General features: G+C 53.8%; 2 protein-coding genes and 1 long non-coding RNA gene across 10 annotated transcripts in view; 1 reads left to right on the plus strand and 2 right to left on the minus strand.

The window, feature by feature from the left end:
- The window catches only part of EHBP1L1 (EH domain binding protein 1 like 1), a 30,953-nt gene extending 22,245 nt beyond the window's left edge, over positions 1-8,708 (plus strand). For 5 of the 8 annotated variants that reach the window (XM_072637357.1, XM_072637361.1, XM_072637358.1 and 2 more), the window contains 3 exons: positions 1,888-1,939; positions 2,172-2,245; positions 2,813-3,439. In XM_072637357.1, coding sequence (XP_072493458.1) covers positions 1,888-1,939; positions 2,172-2,245; positions 2,813-3,007 — 321 coding nt within the window. In that variant the 3' untranslated portion in view covers positions 3,008-3,439. Of the gene's footprint in view, positions 1-1,887; positions 1,940-2,171; positions 2,246-2,812; positions 3,440-3,966; positions 4,056-5,934; positions 6,009-7,293; positions 7,409-7,701 lie in introns of those variants that run through there. The other 3 variants (XM_072637362.1, XM_072637355.1, XM_072637356.1) reach the window with 3 other exon arrangements.
- Positions 3,485-7,352, minus strand: LOC140522202 (uncharacterized). The gene is made up of 3 exons (XR_011973248.1): positions 7,264-7,352; positions 4,848-4,950; positions 3,485-4,213 (listed from the first exon to the last, which is right to left on the minus strand). It is a non-coding gene; the product is annotated as an uncharacterized lncRNA (long non-coding RNA).
- A 179-nt stretch (positions 8,709-8,887) lies between the features above and the next one.
- KCNK7 (potassium two pore domain channel subfamily K member 7) lies at positions 8,888-13,227 on the minus strand. The gene is made up of 3 exons (XM_072637365.1): positions 12,804-13,227; positions 10,670-11,062; positions 8,888-9,719 (listed from the first exon to the last, which is right to left on the minus strand). Exons 1-3 carry the CDS (start codon positions 13,120-13,122, stop codon positions 9,469-9,471), a joined length of 963 nt encoding a protein of 320 aa, XP_072493466.1. The 5' UTR covers positions 13,123-13,227; the 3' UTR covers positions 8,888-9,468.
- Between the last annotated feature and the right edge of the window lie 1,608 nt (positions 13,228-14,835).

Raw genomic sequence — 14,835 nt, forward strand, 5'->3', positions numbered from 1 at the left:
CATGTTCTTGGCAGTAGGGAAGCCAGGCTCCATGGACTCAATTCTGACCCAGACACCCTTGCCCTCCTGTGTGTGGGTCTGGGGGGAAGATAGCAGCCTTGGGGCTCTGGTTGTCCAATGGGCCAGCCTTGCCTGGCATGGGAGAGGACTCGGGGGTGCTGTCTAGCGCTGGGGACCTCCACCCTCTCTTGGTTTGTTATAACTACATCCTAATGTCCTTGGTAAGAGGTGGCTATGGGAGTGACAGGGGTAGTCAGGGCAATCGAAGAGAGACGGAATGGGGATCCTGGGAAACAAAAGGGCCGGCCCAAGAGAAGATAAGCTAATAAGTGGTTAAGATGCCCAGTGGGAGCCGATGTTATCGCCTGAGAGGACCTATTTTGGAAGCTGGCAGATCCAGTTGGGAGGCTGTCAGCTCCCGGGCAGATTCTTTATCGTCTGGGCTGAGGGCCATGCCAGAGAGGAGAGACGAAGGCAGTGGCGAAATAATGGGCCCGAGGGAGACCGGCCCGAGGCTGAGGAGAAGGCATAGAAGAGGCATGCCCAGCTTGGTGTCAGATCTTGGAATGGTGGCTGGCCCTGTGGTCCCCCAGGCTCCCTGGTCAGAGCATTTCCCTTTTCTGGGCCTCAATTGGCCCACTTGTGAGTGGGGACTCAGAGCAGCTGATCTCTAATGCCTCTCTGTGTTCTGTGTTTTCTGAAATTGCGCGTTCCAAAGTCTCTCCAAGGTCTGATAGTCTGTAATTTTTTGAAATGTCAGCCTGACCCGTGATATCATCAAAGACAGATTTGGAAATATTTTCCTTCTTTTGCACAAAATCATGGCCCTGAAATAACTTGCCATGAGCAGCTCTGTCCCCTACCTTGGGCAGATCACCTCTCTCCAGGCCTCAGTTTCCTTATCTGTAAAATGGAAGTAGCCTTTTAGTTGCCTCCCAAGTCTTTCGTTCAGTTTTCCTTTAGAACGCAACTCCCATGGGGGTGGGGAAGAGAGAAGACAGCCTAGGACAAGCTGCCCAGGACTGAGGCAGCCCAGACCAGGACAGCCCAGAACATAGACTAGGTAGGTGAGCTCCCTGCCCGCACCAGCCAGAGTGAGAGGACTGGACCTTGGGTCATCTACCCATTCCCCCAGAACCAAATGTAGGCTGTGCCTAGTCGGTGTTTAATGTGTTTGCCATGAATGACTTACCAAGTTAATTGTCCCAAGAAGTCATGGGGTTTCTCAGAGGGCATCTAATCTAACCCTACCTCCATTTTACAGTCGGAGAAACTGAGGCCCAGAGAGGGGTGGCAGAGACAAGCCCAGTTCCAATCCAAGTCCTTGACCTCCTAATTGAGTGTTCTTTCCATGGCCCTAGCTGCCTCCCTCTCTCCAGGCTGGAGACTGAACTACACCCTGGAAAGGCTGAGGTCAATTTGCAGACAAGAGAGTTGAGGGAGGCTGCGAGAGGGGATGGGTGGTGAGGATATTTGGGGCACACTCCTTCACCTGAGGGCTAAGAGTCCAGCCCCTTCCCCATCCCAGCACTCTGCCTCTTCTTTCCCAGAGAAAGCCTTGGATAACAACTCCTATTAGGAAAGAGAGTTTTGAGGTGAAAGAAAAGGTTTTATTTCTTCCCATAACCACCTTGTAAGACAGATTGGACAAAGAGGCTCTTCTAATACTAACTGGCTGTCTGCCCTTCTATAAAATGGGAATGATAATCCTTGGTGTTACCCACACACAAGGCTTCCCTTTCTCTGGGCCTCACCTGTGAAGTGAGGGGGGATGGCTGGATTAGGTGACCCTTTAGGTCCTTTTTCAGCCTCAGATCTAGGGTCCCATGACTCCCATCTGTCCTTAGTCATTTCTGCCTCTTACCAGACTCACTTCTTTCTCCCCAGGAGACTCCAGCTCCAGATTCTGCCTCTGTCTCTGCCAACCAGAAGCCCACCGGTAAGCCTCCTGGTGCCAAGGAGGGCCTCAGGGTGGGGGAAAAGGCACAGTGCCAGCTCTCAGACCCCACATCCCCTGTGGTCATCCCAGCCTCACACACACTGTTGCCCACAGACATAAGCTACAGGGATCCCCCCTCTATAAGATGGAGTCTTCTCCAGAGAGAGAGAGGGTCTCTCTCTGGCCCCTGAGACATCAGGGCCAGTACATTCAGGGCAACCTCTGTTTCCAGATGTGAACCCTCCTGTGGAGGAATCATTGCCAAGTTCTGGTTCCAACATCAGCCCCAGCGAGGAGCCTGGGATGGTGAGGAGGTCAGGGGGGAGGGCAGGGACACAGGGAAGAGAAGGTTGGGGTCCCCCAACCTGAAAGCCTACTACCGATGTGAAGGTAGGGCAGTGTATCTAAAGGAAGCCATATCTGCATTGTATAAAGGAAAGACAGAGACAGAAAGAGAGAGAGGGAATGAGAGAAACAGAGAGGAGAGAGAGGGAGACAGAGAGAGAGAGAAAGACAGAGAGATCCTCAGGAAGCCATGGGCTCAGATCCTGTCTCTGCGGTCCACTGGCCGTGTGACCCAGAACAAGTCAATCCACCTCTCCTTGCTCTGGGCAGCTAAGAAAAGTTCCTGAGAAGAGGCCAGCTTGGATCAGTAGAGTCTTCTGGGTTGGGAGCCCCTGGTGCTGATGAAGGAGGCTTCATTCCTGTCTGCTCTCCAGAGGGTGCCAGTGGTCCAGAATGCACCAAGGACCCCGATCTGGGGGAAGGATGAGGGGCCCCCAGAGCACCAGGAGGTGGGGGGGCTGTGCAGAGGGCAGCAGGGCTGCATGCCCCACCCCAAAGACTGAGCACCTTCCACACCCCACCCCTCAGCAGCGATTCCAAGACACAAGTCAGTACGTGTGTGCCGAGCTACAAGCCCTGGAACAGGAACAGAGGCAGATCGACGGGCGGGCGGCCGAGGTGGAGACCCAGCTGCGGAGCCTTATGGAGACAGGTGCTGCCAGGGCCTCTCACTCTCCTCCAGGGGAACCTCATGGTCTCTGTGTCTCCAAGGGAAGGGGTTAGTCTAGACCAGAGGATGCCCACGGCCTTTCCAAACTCTGACATTCCCTGTTCTAGGCTACAGGGCCTCCAGTCTCTGTTCCAAGACACCTCGAATTTCTGATATTTCCTATTCTAGGTTCTAAGCTAATCTAGGCTCTCAGGTCTCTCCCAGTTTCTGGCTCTGCCTTGCTTTGCCCTCCATGCTGCCCCCTGGTGCCCAGCAGTGGAATACCAGGGCTAGAATCCTAGGCCTACAATCACAGGGCTGGCAGGCTTGTCTTCCCCTACTCTGATTCATTCAAAGACTATTCAACAAATGATTCTTGAGCACCTACTGTGTGCAGAGCCTTGCACTGGTGCTAGAGGAGACACAGAGTTCCATATGACACAATTCTTTCCTTCAAGGAGCTTACATGATTATCTGACTAAAATCAGGGGGTTGCTGGTAAATGATTAACAACCCAGCTCTCCTTCCCTAAAAAGAAATAAAAAACACACTTTTAAATTTAATCTGCTTTATTGAAAGAAAATGAAATGAAAAAAACCCAGATGTGTCATTTTTGCCAATTTCCAAGGTGTAAATGCTTACACTGAAAATTTAACCATCATCTCCCAGTATGAGCTGGTTCAGGCATAGCCCAGATAGAACTTACAGTCTTGCAGCATTATCCAAACTTTGCCAGCTGAGGGAATCTGGGAAGGTGTCTGAAGGAGGCTTTGAATTGGACTTTAAGTAATGACAGGAATCTAACAGAAGAATCAGGGAAAGAAGGGCATCCGAGGTAGGGGGATGGTAGAAAGTTCAAGCAAAGGCATGGAAGTGGGAAAACTCAGGCTGTATGAACATTCCTAGAGTGGCTGCTATGTGCAGGGCAAGAAGGAAGGCTCTTCACCCCTTGCCCTGAGGCAGCTTCCAGTCAAGGGGGTATCTGCTCCTCTGGACAGTCCCACAAACCCATCCCCATTCCAGTGCCGACAAGCTGCAGGAGGAGGTGCTGATCCAGGAGTGGTTCACCCTGGTGAACAAGAAGAATGCACTGATCCGGAGGCAGGACCAGCTCCAGCTCCTGTAAGCCTACCTCCCCACCCCCATGGGGGAGATCTTAGTTAAGCCTCCTTCCTTTCTCCATCAAAGGTTTTGCTGAGCATCTACTGTGTGCTGGAGGGCCCCAGCTGGGATATGCAGGGGCACAGTGCAGGATGCCCGGGAGACCTGCTGGCTCAGTCCTAGGAAATACAAGAAAGGAAGAGAGGAAGGGAGGAAAGGAGGGAGGATACTGCTAAGCCAGAGGGTCCTGAGGGGGGTGCGATCAGCACAGGGAAGGGCCTCAAGTCCTTGTTGATGAGGAGTGCTTGAAGGTACTAGGAGTGTTTCATTTGTAGAAGACTGCCCCATACCCCAGCTGCCTACAGGGGTTTGGAGGGGGGTCATTGGACTTGACACACTTGGCCTGGGGGTGGGGGGGCAGAACTACCATGGCTGGGAATGCATGGGAGGGGGATTCAGTGGACTAGCTTATCCAGCATCTTCTATGGACTGACCCCTGCTCCTAGGGGGCAGGAAGAGGAGTGAACAGACAGCTGGCCTCGGAGCCTAGAGGCAGGGATGGTGGCAGTGGAAACAGGAAGACCTGAGTTCGGATGAGCCTGGGCGAGTCATTTAACCTGTTTGCCTCAGTTTTCCTCATCAATAAAAATGGGGTCAGACATGATTAAAAGACTGACCCGTTCGTAATAATGCCTGCCTTCCAGGGTGGCTGTGAGGACCTGTCAAGCACTAGCACAATGGGTGCCTTATGAAGGATGAAGCAGCCACTGCAGAAACACTCCTTCCCTTCCCTTCCCCTCTGGGAACACTGACCTTTATTGGTGGCTCCTGTGTGAAACTGGATAGGAGGCGAGACCTGCCCTAGCAGAGGGACTTTCCTCATTCCAGAGCTCCCACTGTAGGTGAATCCCAGGCACTAGACAAGGAAATGGTTGGACATACAGATCTTATTCCCTAATCCCAAGGGAAATGGGGCATGTCCAGTGATTTCTACTGTCTGATTTGGGAGAAGTTACAATAAAGGAGGCAGAGTAATGCAAAGGACAGGTGCTGAATGTGGAGGTAGAGGTTGTGACTCAGTGTGGCCGACTCTCCATGGCCCCCTTGAGGGTTTTCTCACCAAAGATACTGGAGTGGTTTGCCATTTACTTCTTCAGAACATTTGACAGATGAGGAAACTGAGGCAGAGTGGAAAGACTTGCCCAGGGTCACACAATGACACAGTGTCTGAGGCTGAATTTGAACTTCAGTTTTCACTGCAGCTCCACCCCCCTGACCCTCATGGAGTTAGGCGGGCCCTGGGCTCGCATCCAGGCTCTTAATACTGTGGCTCTATAAGGTTTGCAAAATTCAGTACCTGCATCACCTTATTTGATCCTCATGACACTCTGTGAAGGAGGTGCTGTTATTATCCCCATTGTGGGGAGACTGAGGCTAGAGGAGAGGTTGAGGGACTTGCCCAGGGTCACACAGCTAACTAGTAAGTCTCTGAGGTGTGATTCACACTCGGGTGCCTCACCTGGCTGCCAACACATAGCCTTCCCCTCCGAGCTGGACTAGGGTTAGGCCTGGGCCAGGCCATGTCTGCACAACATGCAACATGGGCAGAAGACATTCACAGAATAATGCTGCACCAGGAGATCTGCTTTCTTTTGAATGAAACTTTTAAACGAATGGGTATATGTTGAACGATGGGAAATTCTACACTATCCCATGGAAGCATGCGTATTCAGTGATAAAGGTCACTCTGCAGCCCCCACTTCCTCTGACTCTTTCTGAAGGCCACCCTCATCACTCCCCTGAGACAGGACAGGAGCCTGGGGGTTCTTGAGGGCTCCAGCACAGCAGGGGGAGGTCAGACGAGGCCCCCCTGCCTTGACACCCCGCCTTCCCATTGCAGGATAGAAGAACAAGATCTGGAGAGAAGGTTTGAGCTCCTGAGCAGAGAACTGAGAGCTATGATGGCCATCGAAGGTAAAGGGGCTGGAGATGGAAATGGGGGTGGCCCAGGGTCCAGCTATGACAGCTTTTTCGGGCACCTCTCCCTTCCAATGTGCATTTTAGGCAGCTTCCAGATCGCTCTTTGCAAGGTCCAGGCATGCCGTGCTGCTTAGAAACCTTCAGGGGCTCCCTATTACCCCAGAGACAAAGCCCAGCACTGAGGGCACACCACCCCTTCAGTCTGAATTCTTTCCACTCCCTGCCACACAGTCTGTCCACACTCCAGCCAAATGGGAGCACTTGACCAGTTCCCAATCAGTCAAGGATCCTACTATGTGCCAGGCCCTGTGCTCACCTCCAGGGAGGTAGGAAAAGGTCAAAGACAATCTCCTGCTCTCAAGGAGCTCACAGTGTAAAGGGGATTCAACATGCAAACAATTGGGTATAAACAAGGACAGATAGGGTAAATTGGAGGTTACTCTCAGAAGGAAGCCATGAACATTAAGGAAGACTGGTAAAGGCTTCCTGGAGAAGGTGGGATTGTAGGGAGGACTTCCAGGAAGCAGAGATGAGGAGGGAGAGCATTCCTGGCAAGGGGGCACTGCAGAGAAAATGCCTGGAGTCTGGAGATGAGGGTCTTGTGTAAGGAACAGCCAGGAAGCCAGAGTCACTGGATCAGTGTATATGATGGGGAGTAACGCATAAGAGGGCTGGTAAGGGGGCAATGGGCACATTGTAGGGGGTTTTAAAAGCCAAACTGAGGGTATCCTGTCTGGTCCTGGGGAGCTATAGGGAGCACCTGGTTAGAGGAGTGACAGGGTCAGGTCTGTGCTTTGGTGGTTGGTGGAGGATGGTCCAGAGGCGGCAGTGCTCCCCCCAGCAGCAACAATCAGGGTGAAAGGTGATGAGGACAGGAGGGGGCATGCATCCAAGTCAGCACTGTAAGGGCAGAGACTATTTTGGGTGTGTGTGGGGGTGGCTTTGTATCTCCAGTGCCTAGCACAGGCCCCTGGGTAGAGTAACTCTTTAATAAATGTTTATTGATTTCAAATGAGGAGACAGACAAGACACAGAGAGACGAGACAGGAGGGAGGAGGCAGACGTAGATATACAGACAAGACATAGGGTGCAGACATAGATATACAGACAAGACATAGGGTGCAGACATAGATATACAGACAAGACATAGGGTGCAGACATAGATATACAGACAAGACACAGGGTCACAGAGACCGGCTGACCAGACAGCCCCACAAACAAACTTCAAGGACACAGCTGGTTTTCTCACCTCCTCTCCCCCTCTGTGCCCCATCTCCAGATTGGCTAAAAACAGAAGCCCAGCAGCACCGGGAACAGCTCCTGCTGGAGGAGTTGGTGTCCTTGGTGAACCAGCGGGACGAGTTGGTTCGAGACCTGGATAACAAGGAGAGGACGTGAGTGCAGCCAGTGGTGCCCCGTGCCACCACTGGGGAGGGGGACGTGGCTCTGCGATGGCCCCTGGAGTTACTTGCTCAGGCTTGTCCGGATTGGGTGGTACTGGGTGGGGGGTGATCACCCTCTCTTGCTAGTCTGGTGGGGGGATGGAATGCGACTGGGGGAAAGAGCTTCATGCAGCCCGCAATCATGCACTGTCCTGCGACCCTTCGCCTCCCAAAACCCGGACGGGGAGGGTGGAGCGGTCCCAGAGCCCGGCCAGACTTTGGATGCTGATCCTTCGTTTTCCCAGGGCGCTGGAGGAGGACGAGCGCCTGGAGCGGGGGCTGGAGCAGCGGCGTCGGAAACTGAGCCGTCAGCTGAGCCGTCGGGAGCGCTGCCTGCTGAGCTGAGCCGGGCCGGGCCAAACCGAGTCGGGACAGCTGGACTGGACCGGACCGAGCCGCGGACCCTTGTCCAGTCCCTTAGGGTGGCCCATCCTTTTCGGGGTAGGTGGGGGACGAGGATAGCCGCTACCCCTGGCTTCGGCCGCCCAAGCTTCCCGGGCTCCTCCTGGGGATCCCTGGCCACCACCCATCGAGCGAGGTGGACCAGGTGGCCCTGGAACTGGACCGAGGGGTGTCCCCTCCCTGCCGATCTGCCTGGCTCCTGCGGCTAGGCTGGACCGGGTCAGGCCTCTGCAGTCCAGCCACCGGCCGCCCTGTCCGGCCCTGCGCCTTCCTGCACCGCCAAAGGATCCGCCTCTCCGCTCCTCTTCCCCGCCCCACTTGTGCCTTTCCTCGCGTGGCCACCAGAGGCCACCGTGGGGCCTGGTTCGCAGCACTCCCGAGTCTGGGGGGACCCCAGCGAGGGGGTCGGCCGAGTATCCAAATCCCAGCCCAGCGAGCCGTATTTATTGAAGCGTGTATGTGTGTGTGTGTGTATGTGTGTGTGCGTGTGTGTATTTGTGTATCCGGGGGACCCTAGGGCGCCCACTGCCCTTAGGGATCCTCGACGATCTCCAGTGTGTTCTTGGACCTTTGCTAACTGAACAAGAAGGGGTGGGCGCAGAATGGTCAATGACTCAGTCTGCCAGCCTCCATTCCCCTTCCCCTAGACAAGCAAAGACTGGCTCAGGTGGCTTTTGTCATTTGGGAGGAGGGCGGGGAGAGGAGCTACAGAACCGCTGATAATCAGCCTGTGGCCATAGCTGGTTGCCAAAATCCTCTCCGAAATCCCTTGGTCCCCTGGACCACCCCCAGAGACCCAGCCACCATATCCAGCAGTTTTTCCGCAATAAATTCTGACTTGGAGCCCCGACTTTGTTCTCTCATTACCTCCTAGCCCCAGACACGAGTTGGGGTGAAGCTTGGCTGTGCATTTGGAGGAGGGAGCAGTGGGCCCAAGGAGGATGCAGATTGGCCTGGTCGTATGCAAATAAGGCAGTGCTGAGTGGCTGACAACCCCCACCCCCACCCCCACCCCACTCCATTCCCCCATCCAAGAAAGAGGTCTGCCTGTCAAGCCAAGGTCTGGTCTGCATCCTGCTTGGCTTCTGGTCACCTGTGTAACCAAAACCTCCTCAGCATCCCCGCTTACTCCTGTGCTGAATAACATACAAGCACGAGTTCCTACAACACCAAGGACTTCCCTTCACATCAAAGAGCAGAAAAGGTGTAGGACAAGAGTCATTGCCGACTTTACAGCTGAGGACGCATTACAAAACTAGCTGGCCAGGGTTTCTATGGCCTTGGCAAGTTCAGTTCCTTCCCTGGCCCTGCTGGCACAGCTGCAAAAGAGGGCTCTGTTCCAGTACTGGGATGCTGGGTCCAAGGCCCCTGGGCTGCTGTGGCTCAGCCTGGGGGCTTGGATATGAGGGGGCTGGGAGAAACTGAGCTGGAGACAAGCAGAAAGCAGACTTTTCTTTATTCACACTCACAGACACACACAGACATACAGACACACACACACACACACACACACACAGACACACACATCCCCTGAAGCTCACAGCGTCCAACCTGCTCCCCCAAGCCCCACAGTTCCAGAAATTTTCCTACTTGGCCATGTCACCCCCACCTCATACTATGGAGGGGGTGGACACTTCAGGTTCTGTTGGGCAGTTCTGGAGGTGGTGACCTGTCCCAGGGGAGGTACTGGGGAGTGGGCAGTGGCTAAGGGTAAGAACGTCCTGAGTCACAATGCCCCTTTGGTCCTCCGGGCTCTTGGAGCCACTGTAGATGAAGAAATCCATCACTGTTTGAACCTCCTTTAGCCCTGAGACAGTCTCCAGAGTTGATAGCAGGACCAGCAACCCCAGAAGCAGGTAACCTAGTGGAGAATGAGAGAGTGAGGAGGGAGAAAAGGGGATAGGGGCCCTCTGGGCCGCCAGACTTTACAATGCACCCCTTCCTGGAAAGAGTAGCTGGGCTCCTAGCGCAACTGCCTCTCCCACTGTGCCCCTCCCTGCTTCGGATCCTTGGCCCCTGTCTCCATGTCCAGGGGGCAGCATAGCCTTCAGCCCCTCAGGATGGGGAGCAGTGAAAGCTTCAGCCCTTTCTAAAGCAGGCCAGCTTCTCTGTGGAAGCCTCAGAAGGATCGACCTTTGAGGCATCCATAAACCCCTTGGTTACACCCAGGACAAGTAGCCAGCTCCCCCTCACTCTACCATTCCTAGCACAGACCTCTCTGGTCAAGGGGAACAAGATGGATCCCTCTGCCTTTCCCACAACAGCTTTTGGTGTCATTTGAAGATCATTATGATGTCTCCCTTAATTCTCAAAAACATTCTAACTGTGGGAAATTGTCTTCATACTGAAGGATCCAAAGCAATCCCCTTGGGGATGCCTGGCCACCAAAAGCCAGCTATTCCCACCCCAGTCTTCTTTGTCATTTACCTCCTGCTCAAAGGTTGGCTATTGCCCACCTCCACCCCCCAGCTCCACTCCTGCCCTCCCTTAGCTGACCTTAGGAAAAAGTGCCAAGTTGGGAGTCAGAGGACCCATGTTCAAATCTTGACTCTAGCGCTTTATGCCTTTGGTGGCATCAAGAGGAGATCATCTTTCTCCTCTGTAAATGAGGGAGCTGGAGTAGATGATCTCTGAGGTTCCTTTCAATTTCAAATCCCAAGCTCCTCTGCCACACTGGCCTGCCAAGGTAGCTGAATTTCCACCGTTAGAGTTACTTTCTATTTAAGGACTAAGTGTTCAGTGTCAACGTGGCTGGATAGTCCCGAGGGTTCCTGGGTCCCTCCCCACTCCTTGACCATCTCCTTTACTCACAGATGAGAGCCAGCTGGGAAAGCCAGTAGAGGGCAGGGTGGCGGTCCTGGCCCGGCACGAAGTCCCCCAGCCCAATTGTACTGAGCGACATAAAGCAGAAGTAGCAGGCATCCAGCAGACTCCAGTGGTCCTCCTGGCTCCAAAGCACCAGGCTAGGAAGCAGTACAAAGATGCTTGCAAGTATCAGGCCCAGCACTGAAGCCTGGAGCCAGGGGACCCTGGAGGGAAGCAGGCCGCAGCGGGTGGCCAGCCAGCTCACCAGATGGCGCAGTGGGTGCAGCAGGTGCTGGTGCAGGACTGCCACCAGCACAAGACCCGCGGGCAGGCCCAGTCCTGCGAAGGCCACACAGAAAGCCTTCCCGCCATCAGAGAGCAGGGCCGTGTGGCCGTAGCCTGGATAGGGAGGGGGGGAAGAAGGGGAAGGGGAGACTGAGCCAGGAGTGCAAGGACTGACCCTGGCTATCCCATTCCTGGGAGGGCTCTTTGTGCTCTCTCACACGCAGTCTGAGACCAGAGCCTTCCAAGGTACTCAGGGCCCCCGACCCAAAGCCAGGAAGCCCAGTGGTCATCCTTCCCTCTCTGACTCCCATCACCCCAAACTTCTGGGAACCACCCCTCCTCCAGGTCCCCAACAGAGATGCTTCTCAGGGACTGGTGGAGATGACCGTTAAATGCTGAAGTGTGCTATCCCCCTCCTCCTCAAAACTCAGAGTCTCCAAGTTAGAAAGACTTCAGAGACTGGAGACAATCCACGTGGGAGCCTGGCCAGTGACATCCCTGACAAACAGCCACACCACCTCTTCTCAAAGACCTTCCAAGACAGGGAGCTCACTACCTGGGCAAGCAGCTCATTCCATCTTTGATGGCTCTGTTGCCTCTACCAAAGCCCAAATTCATAATTCTCCTTCTGCAGGAATGCTGTAGTACCCAGCACAAAACTCTGAACACTGTGGGCGTTTAAGGAAGGTTGACTGGATTTGACTCACCCTCCTCGACATTGCAGAGAGTCACATGACTATCTCCTAGAGCTCTTGGGCTGAGAGACTTCAGAGACCCTCACCTTTGGGTCCAACATCCTGATTTGACAAATGGGGAAACTGAGGCACAGAGAAGGCAATGGCTTGGTCAAGGTCACCCAGTCAGGTTATCTCAGTGCCAAGCTTAGAACCTAGACATCCCAGCCCCTTTGGACTCTTCTTCCAACATTTTACCTGTATATTGACAATCGGGACTTTATACAATTCAATTTAGCAGACATTCTGCGCCAGCACTGGGCTGGATGGTGGAAATTAACATTTTTTTTAAAAAGCAAAATAAAACCAAAACTAAACCCCAAAGCACCATCGCCTGTACCCCTAGTGGCCTCATGAAATATTTGGAGTCCTGAGGGTCTGGATTCAAATCCCACTCTACACATTTTCTATCTGTGTGACTAAGGATATGTCCCTAATTTTCTCTGAGCCTCATTTGTAAACATGGAGAAAATAAGATCCTGGACAAGAGAAGAGTCGAGGCGGGAGAGACCTAGGGGGACACCACCCTCCTTTTTAGGTATTTGAAGGGTTGTCATGGGAAGAGGATCAGACATGTTCTTTTTAACTCGAGGGTGTAGAACCAGGGGTGGGAGTAGCAAAGAGGCAAACAGGGCCTCGATCCCAGGAACATCTTCCTAACAGAGTGGGAAAGGGGTGAGATCTCCATCAAGGAGAGATTCAAGCCAAGGGATGGTTCTCCATCTGTTGTCAGAGAGGTCACAGGGCCTGAAGACCCTCCCAGATCCAAGACTCTGGGCCGGGTTCCTGTCCTTCCCAGGTTCCAAAGAGAGCAGCCTGGAGTGGGTGGGGCTCAGAGACAGGACACACCCCTCTTGGCTGATAAACTGGAGGTACTGGTTGGGGAGCGTCAAGGGCTGGAAGGATATTCCCCTACACCCCACACTGGGAGTTTGTACGTGTGTGGAGGGGAATCTCTGGTCTTGTCATTTGGCTGCCCTATCTAGGAGCTCTGGGACAGGGAGAGGAAGACCTTGAGCACATCCCCCGGTCACCATTCCACCCTATAGAGGTCAGCAGGGTATGCGCTCCAGGAATCCAGCGTAGTCCCCTGGCCTGTCCTTTCTTCCAGGGCCCCTTACCTGTGGTGGTGAGGATACTGACAGCAAAGAATAGGGCAGAGGCAAAGTCCCAGTTCTCAGGCTCGGTGGCATTGCCCAGGGCAGAGACGCCATAGGCCTGGGCTTGCAGGACTGCCTCCAGCAGCACCTCCAGCTTCCCGGGGGACAGGCAATCCTGGTGATCTGTCTGGAAGGCAGCCAGGTGCCCCAGCAGCTGTTCCCGGAGCCTGCTCTCAGGGGGACCCTCAATGGCCATGAACACAGCAGACCCCAGCAGTAAATAGGCCAGATAACAAGCCAGGAGCAGCCAGTACCGGGCCCTGGGCCCCATGCCCAACATCACTCCTGCTCCTCAGATCTAGGAGCTGGGTGCACTAAATTCCTGGGCTCTGAGGGGCATGGACAGAGAGCAAGCAGCTGAGAAACCCAGCTCCTGGATGATGGGAGGAGGACAAGGGCGGTGCCCTGTATGGATGAATGAGAGGGGATGAGAGCCTGGGATGAGGGAGGAGCCTTCCGCTAGAGGTGTGTGGGCTGGGGACTAGGTGAGAGTGATGTGAGTCACCTTAAAACCACGGAAGCATCTTGCAACTTACAGAGGGAACAGAGGGAAAGAGACTTGTGCAAGCACACTCAGCCATCAGCAGAACCCACACACAGGTCCTGGGACTCCTTTCTCCTTTTTCCCCTGTGCTTACATTCTCAGGCAGCCACTTAACCAGCTACAGGAGGGAGGCAGGGGACAGGTCAGTATCCCATGAACATCCTGGGATCCAGATCTGGGAAAGGCTTAAGAGTTATCTGGGCCACCACCCTCATTTTATATGTGGGGAAACTGAGGACCAGATAAGCCCCCAATCTCCAGCTCCCACAAGTTCTAAGGCCTGCAACAGAAACCCAGGGCTTACCACGCCCACTGCAACACTTTTCCCACCCCCACTAATCATCAGAACAGCAGCCAAGTTTTAAGGGTTGGCCCCCTTAAGGGCAAGTATTACTGTCTATCTTCCTGCCTGGGATACTTTCCCATGTCACTACAGCCCCCTAATGCCTTGAAAATTATCCCAAAGCCCCCTTCTACAGGCTTCCTTTTTCTGATCCCCCCAGCTGCTAGTGCTCCCCTGCCCCCCCACATTCACTCACACACATGCACACATGCACACATGCACACACACATGCACCCATGCACACACACACACTCACACACACACTCACACACTCTCTCTACCCTCTTTCCTCTCTCTCTCTGATTACCTCTTCTCTCTCTCCTTCCCTGCCCCTGCTCTCTCTGTTGTCTCTCCCTCCATCTCTCTGTTCTTTCTCCTCTCTTTTTGCGCTCTCCCTCTCTCTTTCTCTCCCTCTTTCCCTGTCCCCTCTTCCCTCCCTCCCTCCTGTGACACTGCCCCTACCTTGGGACAGAGCCTCATCTCCTCATACCTGGACTATTGCAGTAGCTGCTGGGGGAGAGGGTCGGCCTCCCTCAAGCCTTTCCGCCTCCAGCCCATGCTCCATTCAGCCACCAAAGGGATTTTCTTCAAGCTCAGTTCTGATCCTATCACCCCCTACTCAATACTCCAGGGCCTCCAGGATTGGACACAAGATTCTGTTTGGCCTTCAGAGCCCTCCATACTGGGTCCCCTCCTACCTTTCTAGTCTTCTTACACCTTCCTCCCCAACACACTTGGATCCAGGGACCCAGGCCTCCTGCTGTCTGTCTCTCAACTCTGGCCATCCCCCAGGCCTGGAAGGCTCCCCCTCCTCCACTCTGACTGCTGACCTCCCCAACTTCCTTTAAGGCCCAACTAAAACCCCACCCTCTCCAACCCCCCCAACATCAGCGTCTTCTTTGGTTCATTATTTCCCATCAATCCTATATCTAACTTGCTTTGTATGTATTTGCATGTCATTTTTTTAATCAGAATATAAGCTTCTTATCGCCTCCAGAGATCCATATTTCTTTATGGAATTGGATCATAGAACGAAGCAGACCATTTTCTCTTGTGTTATGTTTTGTGCTTTCTCTCATTCATTTTAATTCTTCCATGCAACATGA

This window comes from Notamacropus eugenii, chromosome 2, assembly GCF_028372415.1.
Source record: "Notamacropus eugenii isolate mMacEug1 chromosome 2, mMacEug1.pri_v2, whole genome shotgun sequence".
Lineage (NCBI taxonomy): Eukaryota > Metazoa > Chordata > Mammalia > Diprotodontia > Macropodidae > Notamacropus > Notamacropus eugenii.